This window comes from Podarcis filfolensis (assembly GCF_964270895.1).
Source record: "Podarcis filfolensis genome assembly, chromosome: 9".
NCBI classification, from domain to species: domain Eukaryota; kingdom Metazoa; phylum Chordata; class Lepidosauria; order Squamata; family Lacertidae; genus Podarcis; species Podarcis filfolensis.
Genome location: NC_139610.1, coordinates 76,571,343 through 76,591,636, shown reverse-complemented (window position 1 = coordinate 76,591,636; position 20,294 = coordinate 76,571,343). Strand labels below are relative to the sequence as shown.

At 50.4% G+C, this 20,294-nt stretch overlaps 1 protein-coding gene and 1 long non-coding RNA gene across 4 annotated transcripts in view; one reads left to right on the top strand and one right to left on the bottom strand.

The window, feature by feature from the left end:
• The window catches only part of LOC310742534, a 353,556-nt gene that overhangs the window by 248,837 nt on the left and 84,425 nt on the right, over positions 1–20,294 (bottom strand). The gene's annotated exons all lie outside the window — the stretch shown is intronic.
• EXOC6B (exocyst complex component 6B) overlaps positions 1–20,294 on the top strand; it is a 215,447-nt gene that overhangs the window by 143,551 nt on the left and 51,602 nt on the right. For all 3 annotated transcript variants that reach the window (XR_014538429.1, XM_083571233.1, XM_083571234.1), the window contains one exon: positions 15,468–15,609. Coding sequence is in view for 2 of the 3 variants with exons in the window: in XM_083571233.1 (XP_083427359.1) it covers positions 15,468–15,609 (142 nt within the window). In the remaining variant the exon portion in view is untranslated. The remainder of the gene's footprint in view (positions 1–15,467; positions 15,610–20,294) is intronic.

Genomic DNA, 20,294 nt, shown 5'->3' with positions numbered 1-20,294 from the left:
ATCATAATAAAAATAAATAAATAAACAATTTACACCCCTGGGTTTCCCCAGCCACTCTGGGCGGCTTCCAACAAAAGTTTTAAAATACATTAAAACATCAGTCATTAAAAACTTCCCTAAACAGGGCTGCCTTCAGATGTCTTCTAAACGTCAGGTAGTTTATCTCTGTGACATCTGGTGGGAGGGCGCCACCACTGAGAAGGCCCTCTGCCTGCTTCTCTGTAACCTCACTTCTCGCAGGGAGGGAAGCACCAGAAGGCCCTCGGAGCTGGACCCTGGTGTCCGGGCTGAACAATGGGGGTGGAGACGCTCCTTCAGGTCTACTGGGCCGAGGCCATTTAGGGCTTTAAAGGTCAGCACCAACACTTTGAATTGTGCTCGGAAATGTACTGGGAGCCAATGTACGTCTTTCAAGACCGGTGTTATGTGGTCTTGGCAGCCGCTCCCAGTCACCAGTCTAGCTGCCGCATCCTTTGTGCTGCTTGCGCATGTACAGTGCGTGGGCAGGGGAACCAGCTGCAACTCTCTGGCCTCTGTAGACAACACGGTGTGTCGGGAAGAGGCAACTAATAAAACGGAAGTTCCAGGCCATTGAGTGTGTGTGTGTGTCTGTGTGTGTGAGAGAGAGATCGCTATCTGTCTTGAATCAGCCTCCTCCTACCAAGATGGCAGCTGCTTTGTATTTCATGGAAAATCTGCCCAACGGAAAGAATGTTGTTTCGAAAACAAGTCCCGGAGAAAGGAAAAGCCACACAAGAGCTGCCCAAGAAGGTGTCGTCATGCTGCGCCGGCCAGGGACCAGGGAGCCTGGGTTCTCCCTGGGTGGCGCTTGACGTCTGTCTTCGGAGTGCATCGCCTGCCCTCGTCACCGCACACTTGCACCCTGGGAGGTTTTCCTCTTTCCAAGTACATAGGGGACAGCCAGCTTTTTACGGAAGCTTTGTAGAAAGTTTGGTGAAATACAAGTCTTGCCCACAAGGAAATTTGCCTTCAATTTTCAAGTCTACCCCTTGAATAGACTTCTTTGCACTGTGGCATCACGACGTCACCCAAGCAACACAAAGTTGCAGCCCAACTCCTTTTTGGATGCAGGAAGTCCAGAGGTAGAAGATCCGCAGCATGTTGTTGTTGTTTAGTCCTTTAGTCGTGTCTGCCTCTTCGTGACCCCCTGGACCAGAGCACGCCAGGCACTCCTGTCGTCCACTGCCTCCCACAGTTTGGTCAAACTCATGCTCTGATGGTGTTTCCTGCTTGGCAGGGGGTTGGACTCGATGGCCCTTGTGGTCTCTTCCAACTCTATGATTCTATGATTCTATGATTCTATGATTCTATGCTAGTAGCTTCGAGAACACTGCCCCACCATCTCGTCCTCTGTCGTCCCCTTCTCCTTGTGCCCTCCATCTTTCCCAACATCAGGGTCTTTTCCAGGGAGTCTTCTCTTCTCATGAGGTGGCCAAAGTCTTGGAGCCTCAGCTTCAGGATCTGTCCTTCCAGTGAGCACTCAGGGCTGATTTCCTTCAGAATGGAGAGGTTTGATCTTCTTGCAGCCCATGGGACTCTCAAGAGTCTCCTCCAGCACCAGAATTCAAAAGCATCCATTCTTTGTCGATCAGCCTTCTTTATGGTCCAGCTCTCACTTCCATACATCACTACTGGGAAAACCATAGCTTTTACTATACGGACCTTTGTTGGCAAGGTGATGTCTCTGCTTTTTAAGATGCTGTCTAGGTTTGTCACTGCTTTTCTCCCAAGAACCAGGCGTCTTTTAATTTCGTGACTGCTGGCACCACCTGCAGTGATCATGGAGCCCAAAAAATTAATTGCCTCCATTTCTTCCCCTTCTATTTGCCAGGAGGTGATGGGACCAGTGGCCATGAGCTTTGTGTTTTTGATGTTGAGCTTCAGACCATATTTTGCGCTCTCCTCTTTCACCCTCATTAAAAGGTTCTTCAACTCCTCCTCACTTTCTGCCATCAAGGTTGTGTCATCTGCATATCTGAGGTTGTTGATATTTCTTCCAGCAATCTTAATTCCAGTTTGGGATTCATCCAGCCCAGCCTTTTGCATGATGAATTCTGCATATAAGTTAAATAAGCAGGGAGACAATATACTGCCATAGAACCGTAGAATGGCAGAGATGGAAGGGGACCCTCAGAGGCCATCTAGTCCAGCCCCCTGCAAGGCAGGAATCTCAGCTAAATCATCCCTGACAGGTGGCCACCCAGCCTCTGCTTAAATGCCTCCACAGAAGCAGTGTCCACCACCTCCAAGGGAGTTCGTTTCACTGGAAGCCACAGGAGGGGAGAGTTGCTCTTGAACTCGGGACCTGCTTGCAGGCTTCCCGTTGGGGCATCTGGTTGCTCGCTGTGAGAACAGGATGCTGAACTAGACGGGCCATGGGCCCGATCCAAAGGCGCTTCTTATGTTCTTATCTATCCCCTGCCACAGCCCCCCAAAATGTGTTGCTAAAAACTCATTTTAAAATTGGGTATCCAATATTGTTTCAAGTTCGTTGGAGAGATGCTCCCATCTTAATCTGGAATGAAGATTCCGTGATGGGAATAGATATATAGGACTGAGTTTCCCCAATTCAGTGGTTTCATCATCTCTGCAGAAACTGTTTCTCTTTCTGGAGAAGCTCTGAGGCTTTTCCAGGCAGGATCCAGCAATGGGACGCGAAAGAGCAGCCGGTCCGTGGGCTCATCCCCTTCTCCGAGCACAAAGGGCGAGCGTGGGACATTCGTCAGGAATGAGAGGCAGCAAATTTAAAGCAGACAAACGGAAATGCTTGGTTTCGGCGCAGCACATGTTTGACCTGTGGCTCTCCTGCTACAAGCCGAACAGAAGCCAAAGGCTTAGAGGCTCCTCAAAATGAGGACCAGGCAGACCCGTGAATACCTTTGAAAGGCTTGTAAAGAAAAGGCCACAAACCTGTTTTTCACAAGGTAAGGAAGTCATTAATTGACACACGGACAGTTCTGCACTGGGCTGCCTCAACCCTTCTGAAAAACTTGCCCTCAGCAAACTGTGTTTATGCCTAGTTAAAGGCAGAGGCTCTATCTCGCAGGTAGTCCTCCAAGCTGCATGTGTCAGAATAAACATGCCGTGACTTTTTCAATGGACTAAATGGTCACGGACCTGGCCTGTGGAATGGCCCTCCTGCAGCAAGACACGGATGGAGTTGGGGGGCAAAACAGGAACGGGGCTCAGTGCACCTTCTTGACTTGTGCTTGAGGCTGCTGTGGAACATTTGGCCTTAACTAAGCATTTTGCCCTTATAAAGAGTTCCTGGCAAATAATAATAATAATAATAATAATAATAATAATAATAATAATAAATTTTTATTTGTATCCCGCCCTCCCCGGCCGAGGCCAGGCTCAGAGCAGCTAACATCATAAAAACAACACAATATGCATAAAAACAGACACCAATTAATAAAAATACACCTTAAAATTAATTCAGACAAGTTAAAATCTGGGCAGGTGGCAATTATCAGGTTGGAATTGAGAGTGCTTAATACTTGCCAGGACCAACTGTTTCCACTGAGCATACAAGGAGCTGTGAGCAGGTTGGGGGTCTCCTTCGGGCTTGTTTTATACAAAGGAAAGTAAGTCAAACTGCATCCTGCCCAAAGGCCTGGCGGAACAGCTCCGTCTTGCAGGCCCTGTGGAAACATGTCAAATCCCGCAGGGCCCTGGTCTCTTGTGAGAGGGCGTTCCACCAGGCCGGGGCCACGGCCAAAAAGGCCCTGGCTCTAGTCGAGGCCCGTCTAATTTCCTTAGGCTTACCTAGACCAACCACCCAATTGCAGAAATCTTAGCCGAGGAATTATATGAGTTTTAATCGGTTGATCAAAGCTCCATCAGAAGAAAGCATTCTTCCTCTGTTTTGAGTTGGTGCCTGCATTTCCTCTTCTGTGAGAGTGACGAAAGAGGACAGGGAATAGCTCTCCTAAGATGGTGCCTGCCACAGGTGGCTTTGATAAGGATTCTTTTCAAGAAAAATTAAAAATATTGTTGCCCTCACCAGGGTTTCTATAGGCATTAAGAAACAAATAACGTTGGATCGACTGAAAGGTTTCCAGTGGCTTAACCTTGCTGATTAATTGCTTGAGGGTTGCAACTGGGTCCGACTCCTTCACCCTGAGGGCTGTGGCTCCGTGGGCAGAGCAGCCCAGGTTTGGCTCCTGGCAGCTTCCCCAGGTAGGGATGAGGGAGACCCTTTCCTGCCCAAATGACCCTGGAGAGCCCTTAGACTCAGTCTAAGGCACCTGCTTCCTCCACCCAGTCCCTCTTCTAGGTGACTTTGTCGGCTGTTGCTAGATTGCTCTCCTGGCCACATGCCTCCAGGAGCCAAGCGCGGCATGTTTGCCTGAGCGGCGTTTTTGGCATCCCCCTGGCAGAAAAGTTGCCCTTGGCTCGGCTGAGGAGAGTCCGTGCCTAACCACATATTTATACACTCCTGAGTCATGCTTCAAGAGTAGCCGTGAGGCTGCGGCTGGGATCCCTGGCAGACCAGGGCGTTGCCCACCTTTGCCCTGGCTAGACCAAAGGCCTCTCCCTGGGTTTCTCTCACGTAGCTGTGCTGTGCCTCTGAGAAGTTTTTAATGGTTGATGTTGTACTGTGCTTCTTAATATTTTGTTGGGAGAGTGGCTGAGGCAACCCGGTCAGAAGGAAGCGGCGTATATAAATTTCACCATCATCTTAGACAAAGCGAACAATGCCTGGTCTGCTGTTCTCTGTTTTATGCTTGAAGCCTCTCCACGAAAGATGTGGGCAATCTCTCTTTTAGCACAAAGAAGCCCATGTAATAGGGACATCACTGAGCTGGAGTCAGGATTTGGCCCAGGCCACCCACTGTTGAAAACTGAGCTGAGTCTTGGCCTCCCAATCCGGCGGACATGCCCCGGGGCACCACATTGGCACCAGAGTCATGACAGCAGATGTTGTGGTGTGTGGAAGAGCCCCCTCCTTGGTACTGGGTGGCAGGGTTGGGCGTTTCTGCCATTTAAATAGCCATTAGAGATACTAGCACTTGGCTATCTTGTTTATTTACTGTTTATTTGTACCCTGCCCCCTCTCTGAAGGCACTCAGGGTGGTGCATGTCCCCCTGGCAATATGGAAGCATGGAATTGTAGAGTTGGAAGGGAGCCCAAGAGTCATTGAGTCCAAACCCCTTCAGTGCAGGAATCTCAGCTGAAGCTCCATCACAGATGACCATCCCACCTTGGCTTAAAAACCTCCAAGGAAAGAGAGTCCATCACCTCCCAAAGGAGACTGCTCCACTGTCAAACAGCTCTTGCTGTCAGAAAGTTCTTCCCAGTGTTCAGTCAGAATTTCCTTTCTACTGCTACAACGCTACTAATTGCTGTATCTCCATTGTAGTTACAGCTACTCTTAATTATTTCCATACTTGATTTTTGAGTCATTTCCCCAAAGTGATTTAGCAATACAAGCATCAACAACGGAGACAATATAGCAACAATTTTCAATCCAGCGCAGCTGCAGTCTGGAATAAAAATCTCCACTTAAAAGGCAGGTCTTCAGTCAATGTTGGAAAGATGGTGCCTGTCTGGTGTGCAGCAGGAGGCAGTTACAAAGGGCCAGTGCTCCCATTCTGAAAGGCTTATTCCTGCCCGCGGTTTGTGCAGAATGGATTTCCTGGTGTGATGGTTTCTGCAGGGAGGAATCTCCTTCGGAGGGAGAGATGTTGGGTCATGAAGTGATCAGCCACAAGGTAGTCAGGTGACAGCAGGTATTTTGGGGACAGTTGCGGCTGTTTTATAGAATCATAGAATTGCAGAGTTGGAAGGGACCCCAAGGGTCATCCAGTCCAACCCCCTGCAATGCAGGAATCACAGCTGAAGAATCCCCAGCAGATAGCCACCCAACTTCTGCTTTAAAATCTCCAGGGAAGAAGAGTCCACCACCTAAGGGAGTCTGTTTCACTGTCAAGCAGTTCTTACCTTCCAGGAACCAGCCCCAGGGACACCCAGGAGGTTCCTCTCCTTTTTGGACTTAAGGGTACAGAGAATTTTTAAAAATGCAGACTTTATGAACCCACAGTGGCAGCGATGCACCTTGAACTGTGAAGATTCTGCCCTTCAGAATGCATTTGTGCCATCCATGTGCCCTGCATTGTGTTGGGTGTTGAGTGCTGTGGGGCTTTGGAATTGAGGTGTGTTAACAGGAGAGTCTTGTAACTTGCTTGGCATTTTTGGGCAGAGATGGTGATGTGGCTCTTGCAGAGGGAGAGGCAATAATTGTCTTCATTCAGTTGTGCATGTGGGAATTGGAAAAGTGCCCTGTTGTAAGCATGGATCCAATAAGAAGCCCAATCCATTGGGATCTCCTCCTCCTGCACACAGTGGGTCTTACACAGAATCCGCTCCTGATTGAGGGGGCTGCGGAGGTCCCAGCAAAATGGCAGCTTCTGTTTCTGACCGCAGTGACTCCCTTGTGGTGAGCCTTGTGCTGTGTAAACAAGGACTCCAATTTACTGGCTGAAAACGTCATCCTCTTCCTCTCAGTGAATTCCAAACCCAAGTAAACTCTGTCTGTATAGTTTAGCGCCTGCCGTCCGTCTCCTCCTGTGTCCAAGTCTTTTCCACACACTGGCCTCAGCGTTGGCCACTTGCGATTGTTTCCCATGGACCCAGATCAAATGCCGAGTTGGGCACAGTCTCCAATCGAAAAGAACCTATTAATTTCCAGTTGACTTTGTGAAGTCACTCGCTTCTTTGAAATCCTACGCTTGCCACGTCTAGTGCAAGGAGACACCATCTCTTGCTCAAAAAGCAGCTAACCTTTTTCCTTCCCGCCCCCATCACAATGTAAATAAAAATTGGGGGACAAATTCAAGTAAAATAACCTGCAAAGGTCAGCTGCCTTCTATCCTAAGTGGATGTGACCTCCACGGAAGGGAAAATCCAGGAATGACTACTGCGCTGGGCATTGGGGTAGCTGGGCAGTCTGGGGGTTGGGGGGGCAAGGTTCCTGCCCTTTTTGAGGGGTTTAAGGTTCTGCCATGGCCAGCTTTTGGACACTGGAATAAGAGCACCCACCAACCCAAAGAACCCGGAACATGATGCTGTGCCAGGGGGCCTTTAAAAGCCATGTAAAGGTAAAGGTACCCCTGACCGTTAGGTCCAGTCGCAGACGACTCTGGGGTTGTGGCGCTCACCTCACTCTATAAGCTGAGGGAGCTGGCGTTTGTCTGCAGACAGTTTTTTCCGAGTCATGTGGCCAGCATAACTAAGCCGCTTCTGGCGAACCAGAGCAGCTCACGGAAACACCGTTTACCTTCCCACCGGAGCGGTACCTATCTATCTACTTGCACTTTTATGTGCTTTCAAACTGCCAGGTGGGCAGGAGCTGGGACTGAGCAACAGGAGCTCACCCTGTCGCAGGGATTCGAACTGCCGACCTTCTGAGGTTCCATTTAACACCTTAGTAGGTGCTCCTTGGGGAAAGTGTTTTCTCCATGGATGTGTAACAAAACCCCTGGCCAGCAGGACATCTTGTGGCAGAGAATGCCATATATTAATTCCACACTCTGTCTGCCCTGAACCTAGCACCCATCAGCTGCACTGGGGGATCCCAAGTTCCCGAAGGAGAGAAGTAGGGAACAAACAAACCTTTCTTTGCTCTTTCTTCTCCATTCATATTTTTAGAACCACTACTGTTTTTCTTCTCCACCTGTACCAGGAGTGACTAACTTGTGGGAGCCCTGTAGATGTTGGTGGACTCCAGATCCTATCAGCCCCAGGTAGCATGTCCCGTAATCGAGGGTCATCCACTCCAACCCCCTTCAATGGGATTCCTGCATTGGCCGGGGGTTGGAGTGGATGACCCTTGGGGTCCCTTCCAACTCTGCAATTCTATGATTCTGTGATCAATGAATGATGAGATTTGCAGTCCAGCAACACGTGCAGGACCTCCACAGATTGGCAATGCTATGGTAGCTGGTCTGTTTGTTTTGAATCACTTTTCTAGGAATCCCCAAGACAGAACACGTTTTTCTTCCTTTCCACTTAGCATGAGCACAAGTTCTTTTGCGATTAGCAACCCGTTAGTTTAGATCCCTTGAACGAGTCCATGGTATGTTTTCCCCAACATCCATCACCTTAAACTTACTATTTGAACCGCGTTACTTGCAGTTTCATTGCCTATTCACCCAAGCTGCAGAAAAAGGAGGCCATGTTATCTCCGCTTGGAGTGCTTTTGGTGGGAGGAGGGGGCACTCTTGGGAGCCTCCTCCTGCCTTTCCCAAGGACTGCCCTCAGCTGTTTTGGACCGCCCTCAGCCCTGCTCTTTCTTACCTGCTAACCAGCACAGATCCATGGGCTCCTTTTCCTTGAGTGGCCCAGCCTGCTTCCCCATGTTGCAGGAGTGCCCCCCCAGCCCAGGCTCCACCCCTCTTGCTACATGTCTGCAAGGAGTCCTGCTCTCTCCTTGCAGAACAGCCAGATGTGGTTTCCTGGAGGTTCTCCGCTCCCTCCCTCCTTCCCTCCCTCTTGCAGTGAGGTAGGTAGCAGTCAACGTGACCCTGATTGTGGACTGGAATTAATGGATGTTTGTTTTAACAGCCTTTGAGTTTCAGTAGCTCCTAATGAGGCCTTTGATAGCGAGGTTCCCTAATTAACAAGGCAGCCTTTCAGCTCTGCCCCTAATCCTCTAATTGTTAACACATTTCCTTGATTTGAGTGTGTTTTCTTGTCACCACCAAAAAAAACGTGTTGCTGGGATGGCCGGCTTTCAGGGCTTTCAGCTCTGGCCTTCTTTGCGGAGGTGATTACTCCTCCTCTGGGACCCCGAGGGCTCGCTCCATTGCCCAGGGTCTGAAACACAAATGGAATTAGGTGATTTCATGCCTAGTTTTCCAAAGCAGATGGGAGTCCTCCCAGAGCACGTGCTCTGCAGCCGTCCGAGCAGCCTCGCTTGACTTTGGCCTCAGAAGAGAGTAATCTCTGCCTTCCTGGCCTCTGTGTTTGCCCTGCCCACCTCCAGGCATGTTGGGCTTGCCAGTCTCGCCATCCCTTTTCACCCTCCTGTGGGCAGTGGCTATATCATGCACGGCACCATATTCCTAAAGCAGCAGCCTCACTGAAGCTGAGCCGTTCTGCATCTGGTCAGTGCCCAGATGGGAGACAACCTGGGAATCCAGAGTTCTGTGGAGGAGAGGCAGGAACGTAATAAGAGCCTGCTGGATCAGGCCAGTGACCCATTTGGTGTAACATCCTGTTCTCACAGTGGCTGGCCAGGTGCCTCTTCTGGAAAATCCGCAAACAGGATTCAAGCGCAAGAGCAATCGCTACTTGGCTGCAGGCAGCAACAGTTAGGAGATGCACTTTCAAGGTTGTGGTTCCCGCCCCCCCTTGAATAAATGGGCCATGCAAAGGAGGAGCGGCAGCTGCAAAGGACTTCCTGGGGTCACCCTAGTAAAAGGCACCTGGTCATCGGCAGGTGAGAGATCACCTTCAGAGAGGTCCTGGGTCAGTTGCAGAGACCCCTGGTTTTCAGGGAGATGGTTCATGGTTCATTCCCTGGCAGCACCCCCAGGTAAAAAGAGGAGGGGGGGTAGGTGGCATCAGGAGGCCACTGTCACTCAGAGTGGGAAATTGTTAGACTGGGTGGGCAAAGTGTTTAAAATGCACCAGCATTCAACTTCCTCTATTAAACGCTTGTCTCGTTTTCCCAGCAAAGTCCGGTGCCACTGAGGTGTCTGGCTTTATTTGGCACTGAACCAGGCTGAAGCCAGAGAACGCCGTCCGCAGACTCCAAGGTGTTGGCAGTGCAGCATCTCATAAGCCCTTGCTGCCATTTTTCACCCTGGTCCAGCTAGTTAGGTTTTCTGTGTTGTTTTCGAAAATCTTGGATAAACAGTTGACGCAGCCTGAAGGTTTTCCAGGGAGCGTCCTTGAATACAGGGGTTTTGCTCTTCCAGTTGGTCATCCTTGGGCACGTTGGCCAAGGCAAGGTTTCAGAGTGCGCCATGTTTGTTTTTTGGATGGCCGATGCCTTGTGAAATGACGAGCGGTTCTTGAGCTTCAGAAGGCTTATTGACTGGAAAGGCGCCTGCCCTGCCGAGCAGGGGAGCAAGGTTTGCCTTTGGTTCCCAAAGTGGGGGGTACCTCCCCCTGGGGAGGGCAGTGGGATTCCTTAGGGGGGCACTGGAGGTGTCAATGGCAATCAGACTTTGAAAAGCTGCTGTCACTGGATCAAGTTTATCATTTTTGTTGAATTAATCAAATAGTTTTAATTGGATTTTGAACAAATGTGCAATTAATTGTGACTGTTTTGAATTTCTCGTGTTATTGTCTTCCTTAGTGGGCTGTGCAAACTGCTATTTGCTTTCTAAAGGGTAGGTTAGGGGGTGAATTTATGGAACCAAGGTTGCAATGGCTTGAAAAACAGTTTGGGAACCACCGGCTTGGAGTGACTTTCCAGCCATGCAAGTGAGCTGAATGTCGGGAGAAATGAAACACTGTCCAGTCCCTGGTGGTCTCAGGAGGGAGTCCTTAGCTATGATTTCTGCGTTGCAGGGGGTTGGACTGGATGACCCTTTGGGTCCCTTCCAACTTGGCAATTCCGTGATTCTATGAGTCCCCACAAAGGCAGTGAGTGACTCAGTTGTCAATGGAGAATGAAAAGTAGGATTGCAAATGAAGAAGGAAAACTGTTGCTGCAAGTTTGAGCCACGGCTTCTGCTTGGATCGTTCACCCCTGGAGCTTCACAGTGGCCCCCCTGACCACGCTTGACCCTGCGACTGCACAGCTCGGTCTCCTGTGCTCCTCCTCGGACAGGCCGCTTGCTGCCTGCCCTCCTTATTCTGGCCCTGGAAATGGGAGTTGGTACAGGAGCGCTGGCGCAGGCCAAGAGCTGCCGGCCAGGAATGTTATCCTGTCACTCTGTGAAATAGCTTTGCCCTTCTCGCTTCTCTTTGCCTGCGAGAAATGGAATGTAGCAGCGCTTTGAGGAACGGAGCCTGCTGGAATAAGGGCCTGAGTGATGGATGAGGTGGTGCCTCTTCTTCGTGGGTCTTCCCCCCCCCCCCGGCGTGCTGAGCCCAGGGGTGCTGTGCTTCCAAAGCTTCGAGGTGAGTAATAGGCCCACGTGGATGTTTGCAAAGCATAGAAAGCAGAGACATGGTGGAACATTTGGCCAGCTGTGGATCCTGCCAGAAAGCTAAGCAAGGTCCCAAACGCAGAAGCTCATAAAACACTCCACGCACAGCAAGAAATGCTGGCCCACCAGCCTGATTTTTCACAGTGATTTGTGCTCAGGGTGCCAGAAACCACAACTGGGGCGGGTATGTCATCCTTCTGTCAACGTCCCCCCACCTCCTTCTCGGCGTCAGAAGAAATGTGCTGCCTCTTTCAAGGCACCGGTTGCACAGCCGTTGAGATGCATAAGAGGACAACGAAAGACTCCCCTGGCTGACTTCCTGTGAGGGCAGGGACAGGCCTGGGGTATTTCCGTATCCAGCTGTGTCCCTGCGGGTGGGCACAACCCTCTCCCGGGGGGACTTGGGCAGGAGTTGGGGTGGATAGGATGCAGCCTCTGAACCTGGAGGTTGTTAATGTCGACCATACCCACTGTAGCTGTTCAGAGCCTTCTCCTCCGTGGATTAGAGCGGCCGCCTCCACGTCCTGTGGCAGCAGATTCCGTGAATTTACTGCATGCTTTGTGAAGACCTTTCATTTGCCTGTCCTGCCAATCAGTTTGACAAGTCTAGCCTTTAAGAATGTAGGGTGATAAGATTGGAATTTCCTGACCCCCACTCTAACCCAGATTCTTCTAAATATATATGTATTATTGTTCCAATGATGCCCATGCCAGCTACCTTCCAGTCCTCTGCTAATGAGGCTTATGCTAATGAGGCTGATTTAAGCTAATAGTCCGTCAGATTCACATGGGAGATTTTTTAAAGTTCTTGGGCCAATTCCATCAAGCCCCAGTAACCTGGTGGCTTCTGTAATTTGTCATAAAACATCAGCTTTTGACTGGATGACCCTTGGGGTCCTTCCGAACTCCGTACTTCTGTGATTCGTTAAGTGTTGTGGTCCGGGAGAAAGCGTTTGATAAGGAAAACGGAGTCTGTGAACAGATTTGAAGCACAGGAGAGAATAAGCTGGGGTGACGACATGAGTTGCGGGGTCACCAGATTCCTCTCCCCCTCCAAAGATCCCAAAGCTCATAAGAAGTCAGGGGGGGCTATTGTGGTGGCCTCCAGACTGGACTCCGCTCCCTCCAGCCTCACCTAGCCGGGCCCATTTGGTGAGAATTGGAGTCCAGCCGCCCCACAGCCTTCCGTCTTTTATTGGCCTGGGTCTGACACGGAGTTCCTGCCCTCCCCCAAAAGCTTTCTTTTCCCATGTTGATCTCCAAGCCTGTCCGGTCCTGTTCTGAATTGGAACGGCAGGGGACTTTTGGGATTACTTGGTTCACGTACAGTCTCCTTTCGCTGAAAGAGAATAAAGAGTCGTTTTCCTTTTTTGCTTTCCAAACTACTCACTTCATACCGTTCTCGGGCTTTCTGGGATGAGATGGTATTATGCGTCTTCAGAATAAACTGTTCATTTTACCTGGCAAAGAGGCGGGGGAAGGGGTATTCCTCCAAAACGCCGTCGAAAGTAGCAAGGATAATTAAAGGTGGTTGTTCTCTTCCCGCAAGGCGTCATTAGCATTAAGAATAAACTTCAAAGGGTTGGATTCTGGCATTCTGCATCAACAAGATCAGAAGAGTTTTGTGGCCCTTTTGGGAGGCTAGCTGCCATATTGTGGCCTCCGAGCCTCGCCCATCAGATGCCGGAAATGCCTGCTTCTTTCAGGGATAACCATCTCAGGGGTTGTAAATGCACCAGGCTGTGTGTATTTTGCAGCCTGCTTGTCTGATATGGACAAGCCAGCCTCACAGTGGGCACAAATCAGCTCCTGCTCCTGTCTGTGTCCCCTTCATTTGAGGCTTATTTCTAATGTTTCAGCAAACAGCAAGCAGCCGTTCCGGTGGATGGATCTCTCTGGCACCTTGCTGCCAGGTACCTCTGGATCCTTGGGTTCCTTAACCCAGGCTAAGCAGCAACTGCTACCACCTTCTGCGGACGGTTGCATTGGGGACGGGGGGGCTGAAGCTTCCACCACTGAAAACCAGAGCTTGAAAAGGGTGAGAGACACCCTTTTCATCCTCCTGGTGTGTCCAACAGGGACAGATAAATGTCTTCTGCTTGTTTTTTAAACTCATTGAGATGCCTACTACTTACTTTTGTTGTTGTTGTTGTTTCCACTGAATGTTTGTTATTTAAAAGAGTCCCAAGGCCAAAATATAGCATAAGATGCAGTCATAGAGCAAAAAGGTAAAGGGACCCCTGACCATTAGGTCCAGTCGACTCTGGGGTTGCGGCGCTCATCTTGCTCTGTAGGCCAAGGGAGCCGGCGTACAGCTTCCGGGTCATGTGGCCAGCATGACTAAGCCGTTTCTGGCGAACCAGAGCAGCGCACGGAAACGCCATTTACCTTCCCGCTGCAGCGGTACCTATTTATCTACTTGCACTTGATGTGCTTTCGAACTGCTAGGTTGGCAGGAGCAGGGACCGAGCAACAGGAGCTCACCCCGTCGCGGGGATTCGAACCGCCGACCTTCTGATCGGCAAACCCTAGGCTCTGTGGTTTAACCCACACCGCCACCCACATCCCTCTAGTAATAGAGTATGCGGAGATGAAAACTTTCTCCGGCTTTCTCTGATCTGAAGTGTCCACTGAGAGGAGTGGGGTGTTTCTCTTATTTAATAATAAAGAATGTGAAGGCCTCTTGCGCTGCTCCCTTGCAGAGTGAAGGGAAAGCTGTTGAGATGACCAGCGCAGGGAGCTGCTTCCAGCTTCAGAGCCTAAGAAATCTCAAGGGTCTTTCCAGGCAGGGACCAGAAACTCAGGGAGGCTGTGCGCTCTTCCTTTCCCAAAAGACATCGCATCTCAGGAATGTGGCAGCCTGTCTCCTGCTCAGCGGTGTGTGTGTAGAGGTCAGGGTGCATCTTTTCCCATTCAGACTCTAGCTGTGGATGCATGTAATCTGCTGCTCTTGAAAATGCAGCCAAAGTGAGCAGCCTCGCCAGCTTTGCACATCTTGCTTTGGGTATTTCCCCTCCAGCGTCTCTCTTTGCATGGGTTTCTAAGGGGATAATTACCTCTTCCTTCATGTTATTTCCCCCCAGGCTTCACAATTAATTAATTACCCATGGCTTAGAGGATTGATGGATAGGGCAGGGAGAATTCAGACACTCGCAAGTGGACGGTGTCCAGGGCCTCCCAAGCCACTTTGTGGGGAGCTGCCCAAATATTGCTGTCAACTCGGGGGGGGGGGGGGGCTACCAGGCTTCAGTGGCAGCTCTTACCAGAATGTACCTTCAAGTGGAATGGAGCAGTAAATCTTGCAGGGCCAAACATAAATGCTAGCTATTTCATGTTTCTTTCTTTCTTTCTTTCTTTCTTTCTTTCTTTCTTTCTTTCTTTCTGGCAGCAGACTTCCCACGCTTTTGCTCCATTTCTCTCTAAATTTTCAGCAATTTTAAATGTTTCTTAAAGCTTACTATTAGGCTCCCTTACCTGCTTTGAATGGGAGGTGTCATTTCTATAGCAAGCTGCATTGATGAAAGCCAAAAGTAGTTACGGAATTTGCAGGGCACAGGTTCCTTCCAGACAAGAGTTAACTGCAACAGCATCATGGGAAATGTAGTCTGCAGTGAAAAAACCCGAACAAACCATGGTGACCTTTCCAGTGAAACCCGAACTCCTTAAGAAACCTTAAACATTGATACGAAATTTGCAAGTTGATTTTGATTTAATATTCGCAGTAACAAATTTTAATTTCCAGGAACAAATGTTGCTCTCAGGGTGGCTCCTATTAACACCATTTGCATTGAAAAGTCAGCAAACATTGTGACTGCTATAATAATGATAATATCAGAAACACAGTAGCATTTAAATAAAGCAAGGAAAAAGTGAATCGTTCGAGCTATTAATACAATTCAATACAAGCTCATACTGATTCCCAGTTTCGGAATCTCACTTTGATCCCATCACCCTCTGGGCTGGTTTACACAGTCATCTTATGTGTGAGATAAAGCCTTCTTTCCTATTCCGTATCATGCCAGGGTTTTATGCAGGAGAGGAAAGAAACCCTTCCTGTGTCCTCAGGCTTGGCGAGAAAACACTTTTTGTAACTTGTTTTAACCCTGCCTTGTGCCAAGGAACTGAATCTGCCTTAGCTGAACCTGCCAGCGATTGCAGGTCATCAAGGCCAGGCCAGGTCGGGGCTGAGGCCCCTGACGAGTCTCTCCCAGAACTGGTTGGGAAAGGCTTGTGTGGTTCTGTGCGCGCCCTCCTTGTCTCTTCCCCCTTTCCCCCGTTTGGAGATCTCGCCCTCTTGCGGCAGCCCTTCTGACGTTCTTCCCCGTTTTGCTTTCCAGGGCAAGGTGGCTCAGACGGCCTGCATGTCTGCCTGCAAGCACTTAGCCACTTCGCTGACCCAGCTGCTCTTGGAAGCCGAAGTCCGGCAGCTCTCGCTGGGGGCCTTGCAGCAGTTCAACCTGGACGTGGCGGAGTGTGAACGTAAGGCTTCTTCCGTGTGCCTGGGGGGGGGGGGCTGGGGGACGTGCGCCAGGAGATGGACAAGAGGGCTGGGTTTTGCTACAGGAGCACCCAAGGCAGGCTCAGGCCATTATTGTGTGGCAATAAAAAAAAAAATATTATTTATACCCTGCCCGTCTGTCTGGGTTTCCCCAGCCACTCTGGGTGGCTCCCAACAAAGTATTAAAAATACAATGAAACATCCCCATTCCTTCCCTGCCCTGCTGCCGGCCCCTTCCCCCCAGGGACTGCCCCGGCCCTGTCCCTTGTCCTTCTGAGGCTGCTGCTCCCCATGGCCCAGTGGGAGAGTGCCTGCCTTGCAAGCAGAACGTCCTGGGTTCAATCCCCAATGGCTTTTCCTGGCAGGGCTGGGAGGCTCCAGCCTCAAATCCTGGAGACCTGCTGCTGCCAGTCTGTGTTGACATCACTGATCAAGATGGACCAATGGTCTGACTCTGTATAAGGCCACTTCCTGGGTTCCCTTGCTCTTTCTTGTGTGCTGACCTGAGTGGGTTCCCAGCCTTTCTTGCCCCGATGGGGCTTTTCCACCTGCCCCTGCAGTCAGGCTGGCCCATCTTGTCTCGGGTGGCTGTTCTCACTCTTGGCTGCAACAGAATTCCATTAACCTCAGCGGAGATTTTCTCCCCTTTACAACCTTTTTGTGTGTTTTGTATTGTTGTTTAGTCATTTAGTTGTGTCCGACTCTTTGTGACCCCCTGGACCAGAGCACGCCAGGCCCTCCTGTCTTCCACTGCCTCCCGCAGTTGGGTCAAACTCATGCTGGTAGCTTCGAGAACACTGTCCCACCATCTCGTCCTCTGTCGTCCCCTTCTCCTTGTGCCCTCCATCTTTCCCAACATCAGGGTCTTTTCCAGGGAGTCTTCTCTTCTCATGAGGTGGCCAAAGTCTTGGAGCCTCAGCTTCAGGATCTGTCCTTCCAGTGAGCACTCAGGGCTGATTTCCTTCAGAATGGAGAGGTTTGATCTTCTTGCAGTCCATGGGACTCTCAAGAGTCTCCTCCAGCACCAGAATTCAAAAGCATCCATTCTTCGACGATCACCCTTCTTTATGGTCCAGCTCTCACTTCAATACATCACTACTGGGAAAACCATAGCTTTTACTATACGGACCTTTGTTGGCAAGGTGACGTCTCTGCTTTTTAAGATGCTGTCTAGGTTTGTCATTGCTGTGTTTTGTATTAGCATCTTGCATTTTTCTGTGGGGTCTCAGTCACCTGCAGTGAAATGCAAGCAGCATCTAAGAAGCCTGCTATTCAAAATCCCAGGTCTCCAGCCTGCAAAAGTGGTGGAACCAGTCAGCCTGAAGTCTGTTCTGCAAAGGGAGCGGGGGAATTCCAGTCCATTGGTTTGATAGTGGTGTTTCTGCGCCACTTTTCGTTCAAATGAAGCAGCTTACAAACAATAAATAACCATAACTGAACAGAACATCGCAAGTACAGCATCAGTCACACAATTAACAAATCAGCAGTAAAGCAGCTGCAATCTGTAGAACGCTATTAACACGTTTGCTGCTTTGCTTCTCTGAGGCTCCAGGTTGCACCCACAGCTGCTGGAACTGGGGGAGATCCCTGCCTGGACCCTGGGGAACTGCTCCCGGCCAGTGGGTAGGCAATGCCAAGCTAGATGAGCGGATTTAAGGCCTTGCTCTGTTCCTGGAGGGTGCCAGCCTGCGTGGTCGGGGCAGCTGACCCCCTTCCTCCAGGCCCCAAATGCCCCTTGGGCTGGGGAGAGGGAGGCTCCTGCTCTCTCCTTCCTGCCCCTCAGTTTCAGACTCTCTGAGAGAAGCAAATGCTGGCAAAAGGCTTTGCAGGCTCACTGCCCACAAAACCCCTTCATTTCCTGGTGATCTTTGCTGACAGCATGACTGATATTTCTCCTCCCGAGGGTCGCTGCTGATTTCCATGAGCGGGAAGGACTTTCCATGGTCCGTAGCTCATCTCGCACTTGCTGAGCCTTTGCTACTCACTTCCCTGAGCTGGACATCAAAATTAGACATTTGTGGAAGAATAAAAATGGGGAGCGGTGAGTGATGTAGGGCCCAGTCTACTGGGAAGTGTTCCCATTCATTCCAGCAAGGTTTGTGCCCCTAAAGGGGAACAAATGAAAAACAACTAATTTCCACCTCCCTTTCTTCTTTTCCTCATCTCTCCCCACCCTATTTTTCTTTATTGAATTAGTGTGGTTTTTATTGTATCTTATGTAGAAAACTTTAATTGAATATTGATTACGAAAAGAGGGAGAAGAAGGGAGGCTTGCAAGGAGGCTGGGATGGATGAGAGAGGAGCCCTGAGGAAATAAGCCACAGAGGAGAAAGCAAAGCCCCAGTGCACAGCTTGCTTCTAGTCTTGGCCGTAAGAAGGAGACAGGCAGAGAGCTCCACTGGTCAGGCCCAGCTCCCTAGCACTGCTCTCCGTTTCCTGGGCGTCTCTCCGCAGGTGCTAACAGAGAGCCACCTTCATGGGTGAAAAGCCCATTCAGAATAAATTGCGGCACTTTGTGGGGAGACATTAGCGCAGATTGGAGTGTGCTCGGAGGCCCTGTCTCTGGCTTGTCTGGGGCTAGAGCCTCCTGCATTCCTACCTTGGGGATTTGCGGAGCAATTTCCGTGTCCTGTCTGAACGTAGCTGTGGAAGGAGGGGAGCCTCCCATCCCTCCCAACCTGAAGAGCAGCCGCCTCGCCAAGGCGTTTCCATAATGGCCCCTTTCTTCTGTGCAACAATGTCCTCCTCCTCCTCCTTCTCCAGATCTGCTCCAAACTCTTTCGTTTCCCCTCCCAGTGATTACCTGCAGCTGTTGAGTAAAACGCAGGCAGTCACCCTGCTTGGAAAGTCTTGGCAGCAGTTTGGGGAAGGCGCACAGAGTCCAAGTTTTGCTCTCGAAGGTCAGGCGAGGTGACGGGGCGGCTGGGCCTGCCAGGCCCCTTCCTTTTCCATGGCTGGCCAGAGGTGCCTCTCACCCCTGCTCCGAAGCTGGCAGACAGGAGGGCGCAACTGGATGGGTGAGGGAGGGAGGCAGAGAGAGGCGCAGAGAGCTGGACGTTCCCAAACTTAGTTGCTTTCCAAGCTGCAAGCAGTAGTCAGACTACGCACCCTTTTGGTTTTCAGAATGCAGTTTCGGTCCACAAAAGTGCACACACACAAAATAACAAATGTTTAATAATAATAATAGTAATAATAATAATAATAATAATAATAATAATAATAATAATAATAATTTATTTATACCCTGCCCATCTGGCTGAGTTTCCCCAGCCACTCTGGGCGGCTCCCCATCAAGTGTTAAAAACAATACAGCATTAATATTAGAAACTTCCCTAAGCAGGGCTGCCTTCAGATGTCTTTTAAAGATAGGATAGCTGCTTATTTCCTTCACATCTGAAGGGAGGGCGTTCCACAGGGCGGGTGCCACTACCGAGAAGGCCCTCTGTTTGCATATAAAACGTACAACTCAGAGAAAACGTGCATTGGAAAAAATGTGGGTTTTGTGGGAAGAGTGTGCACAAAAGTCATACAGTTTACACGCAGGTGTGGCGGTGTGTACACGTGCTCTTTTGGAAAGTCCTCCCCAAAAATGGGCTGGGAAGGGCCAGCGAGTGAGCAATGGTGCAAGGCTCCCAGAATGGGCTTGGGCTGGTTCTTCCGGGTCTAGCGGGCGCTTGCAAGGCACACGGTCCTTTGCTCTTCTAAGTGACTGACCTCTTTGTTCCCGTAGATAAGGGTGAGCGAGGGAGGGCGAGTTCCCCTGCTCTTCCAGTTGGGTTGGGGGCAGTCGGAAGATGAACCCACCCAGGAGGTGGCAGTGTCCCAGATGGATTAAGGCTGCCCTCTGTGCTTCCGGGAGAATGGGAATTTGCAGGTGGCATATTTCCCCCCTTTTCAGTGTGTAAAGTACAGGGACCTCTCTGTATATGTCTTGTTTCTGTTGTACAGCCAACGAAAGGAAAAAACGTCCATTGCATATAATCAACCCATGTGGGTCTTTCTCCTTCTCTCCCCTCTCCCACCCCAGCTCTTCAGTTGGGCTCTCTTTAGTTCTTCTCCTTTGTCCAAGGCTTAGCGGTTCCTATTCCTCCGTCCTGCTGCCTTTGGGAGGGTGCTTTGGGAAAGAGGTTAGAGTCCCCCTGTAACCCGCCCAGGGTGGGTGGCCCCTGCTTGCAGGCCTCGCGGAGACATCACTTCTTTGGCCTGAACACAGATCTCCCAACCCTCTCGGCTGCCCCAGGGCTTTGTACCGGGGCCAGCTCCATTCTCGGTCCATGTTCTGCTCGAGGGGGCCATGCTGTAGGGGGCTTGCTCTCTCGCTCCCACTCGCTCCCACCCCCCTCTCGCCTTGCTGACATGGCACAGGGATCCGATGGTTTCCTGGGCAATCTCCCGCTGGGCCGTTGGGCTGCTCTGTGCTAATTGTCCTGACACCTGACTGAGGGGGCTCAATGGAAGAACTGGCTGTGCCCTCCTGGGCCGGGTGGTGGCTGGAATTAAACAGCAGGTTTTGCACACTTGTGCTCTGACATCCAACTGGCAAGCTGTGCTCAGAATATGACCTCTCTGGCTGTTCAAGTTGCTTGGAGAACTCTGTGCGGCAAGTGACTCCCAACAACAACAACAACAACAACAACAACAACAACAACAACAACAACAGACATCT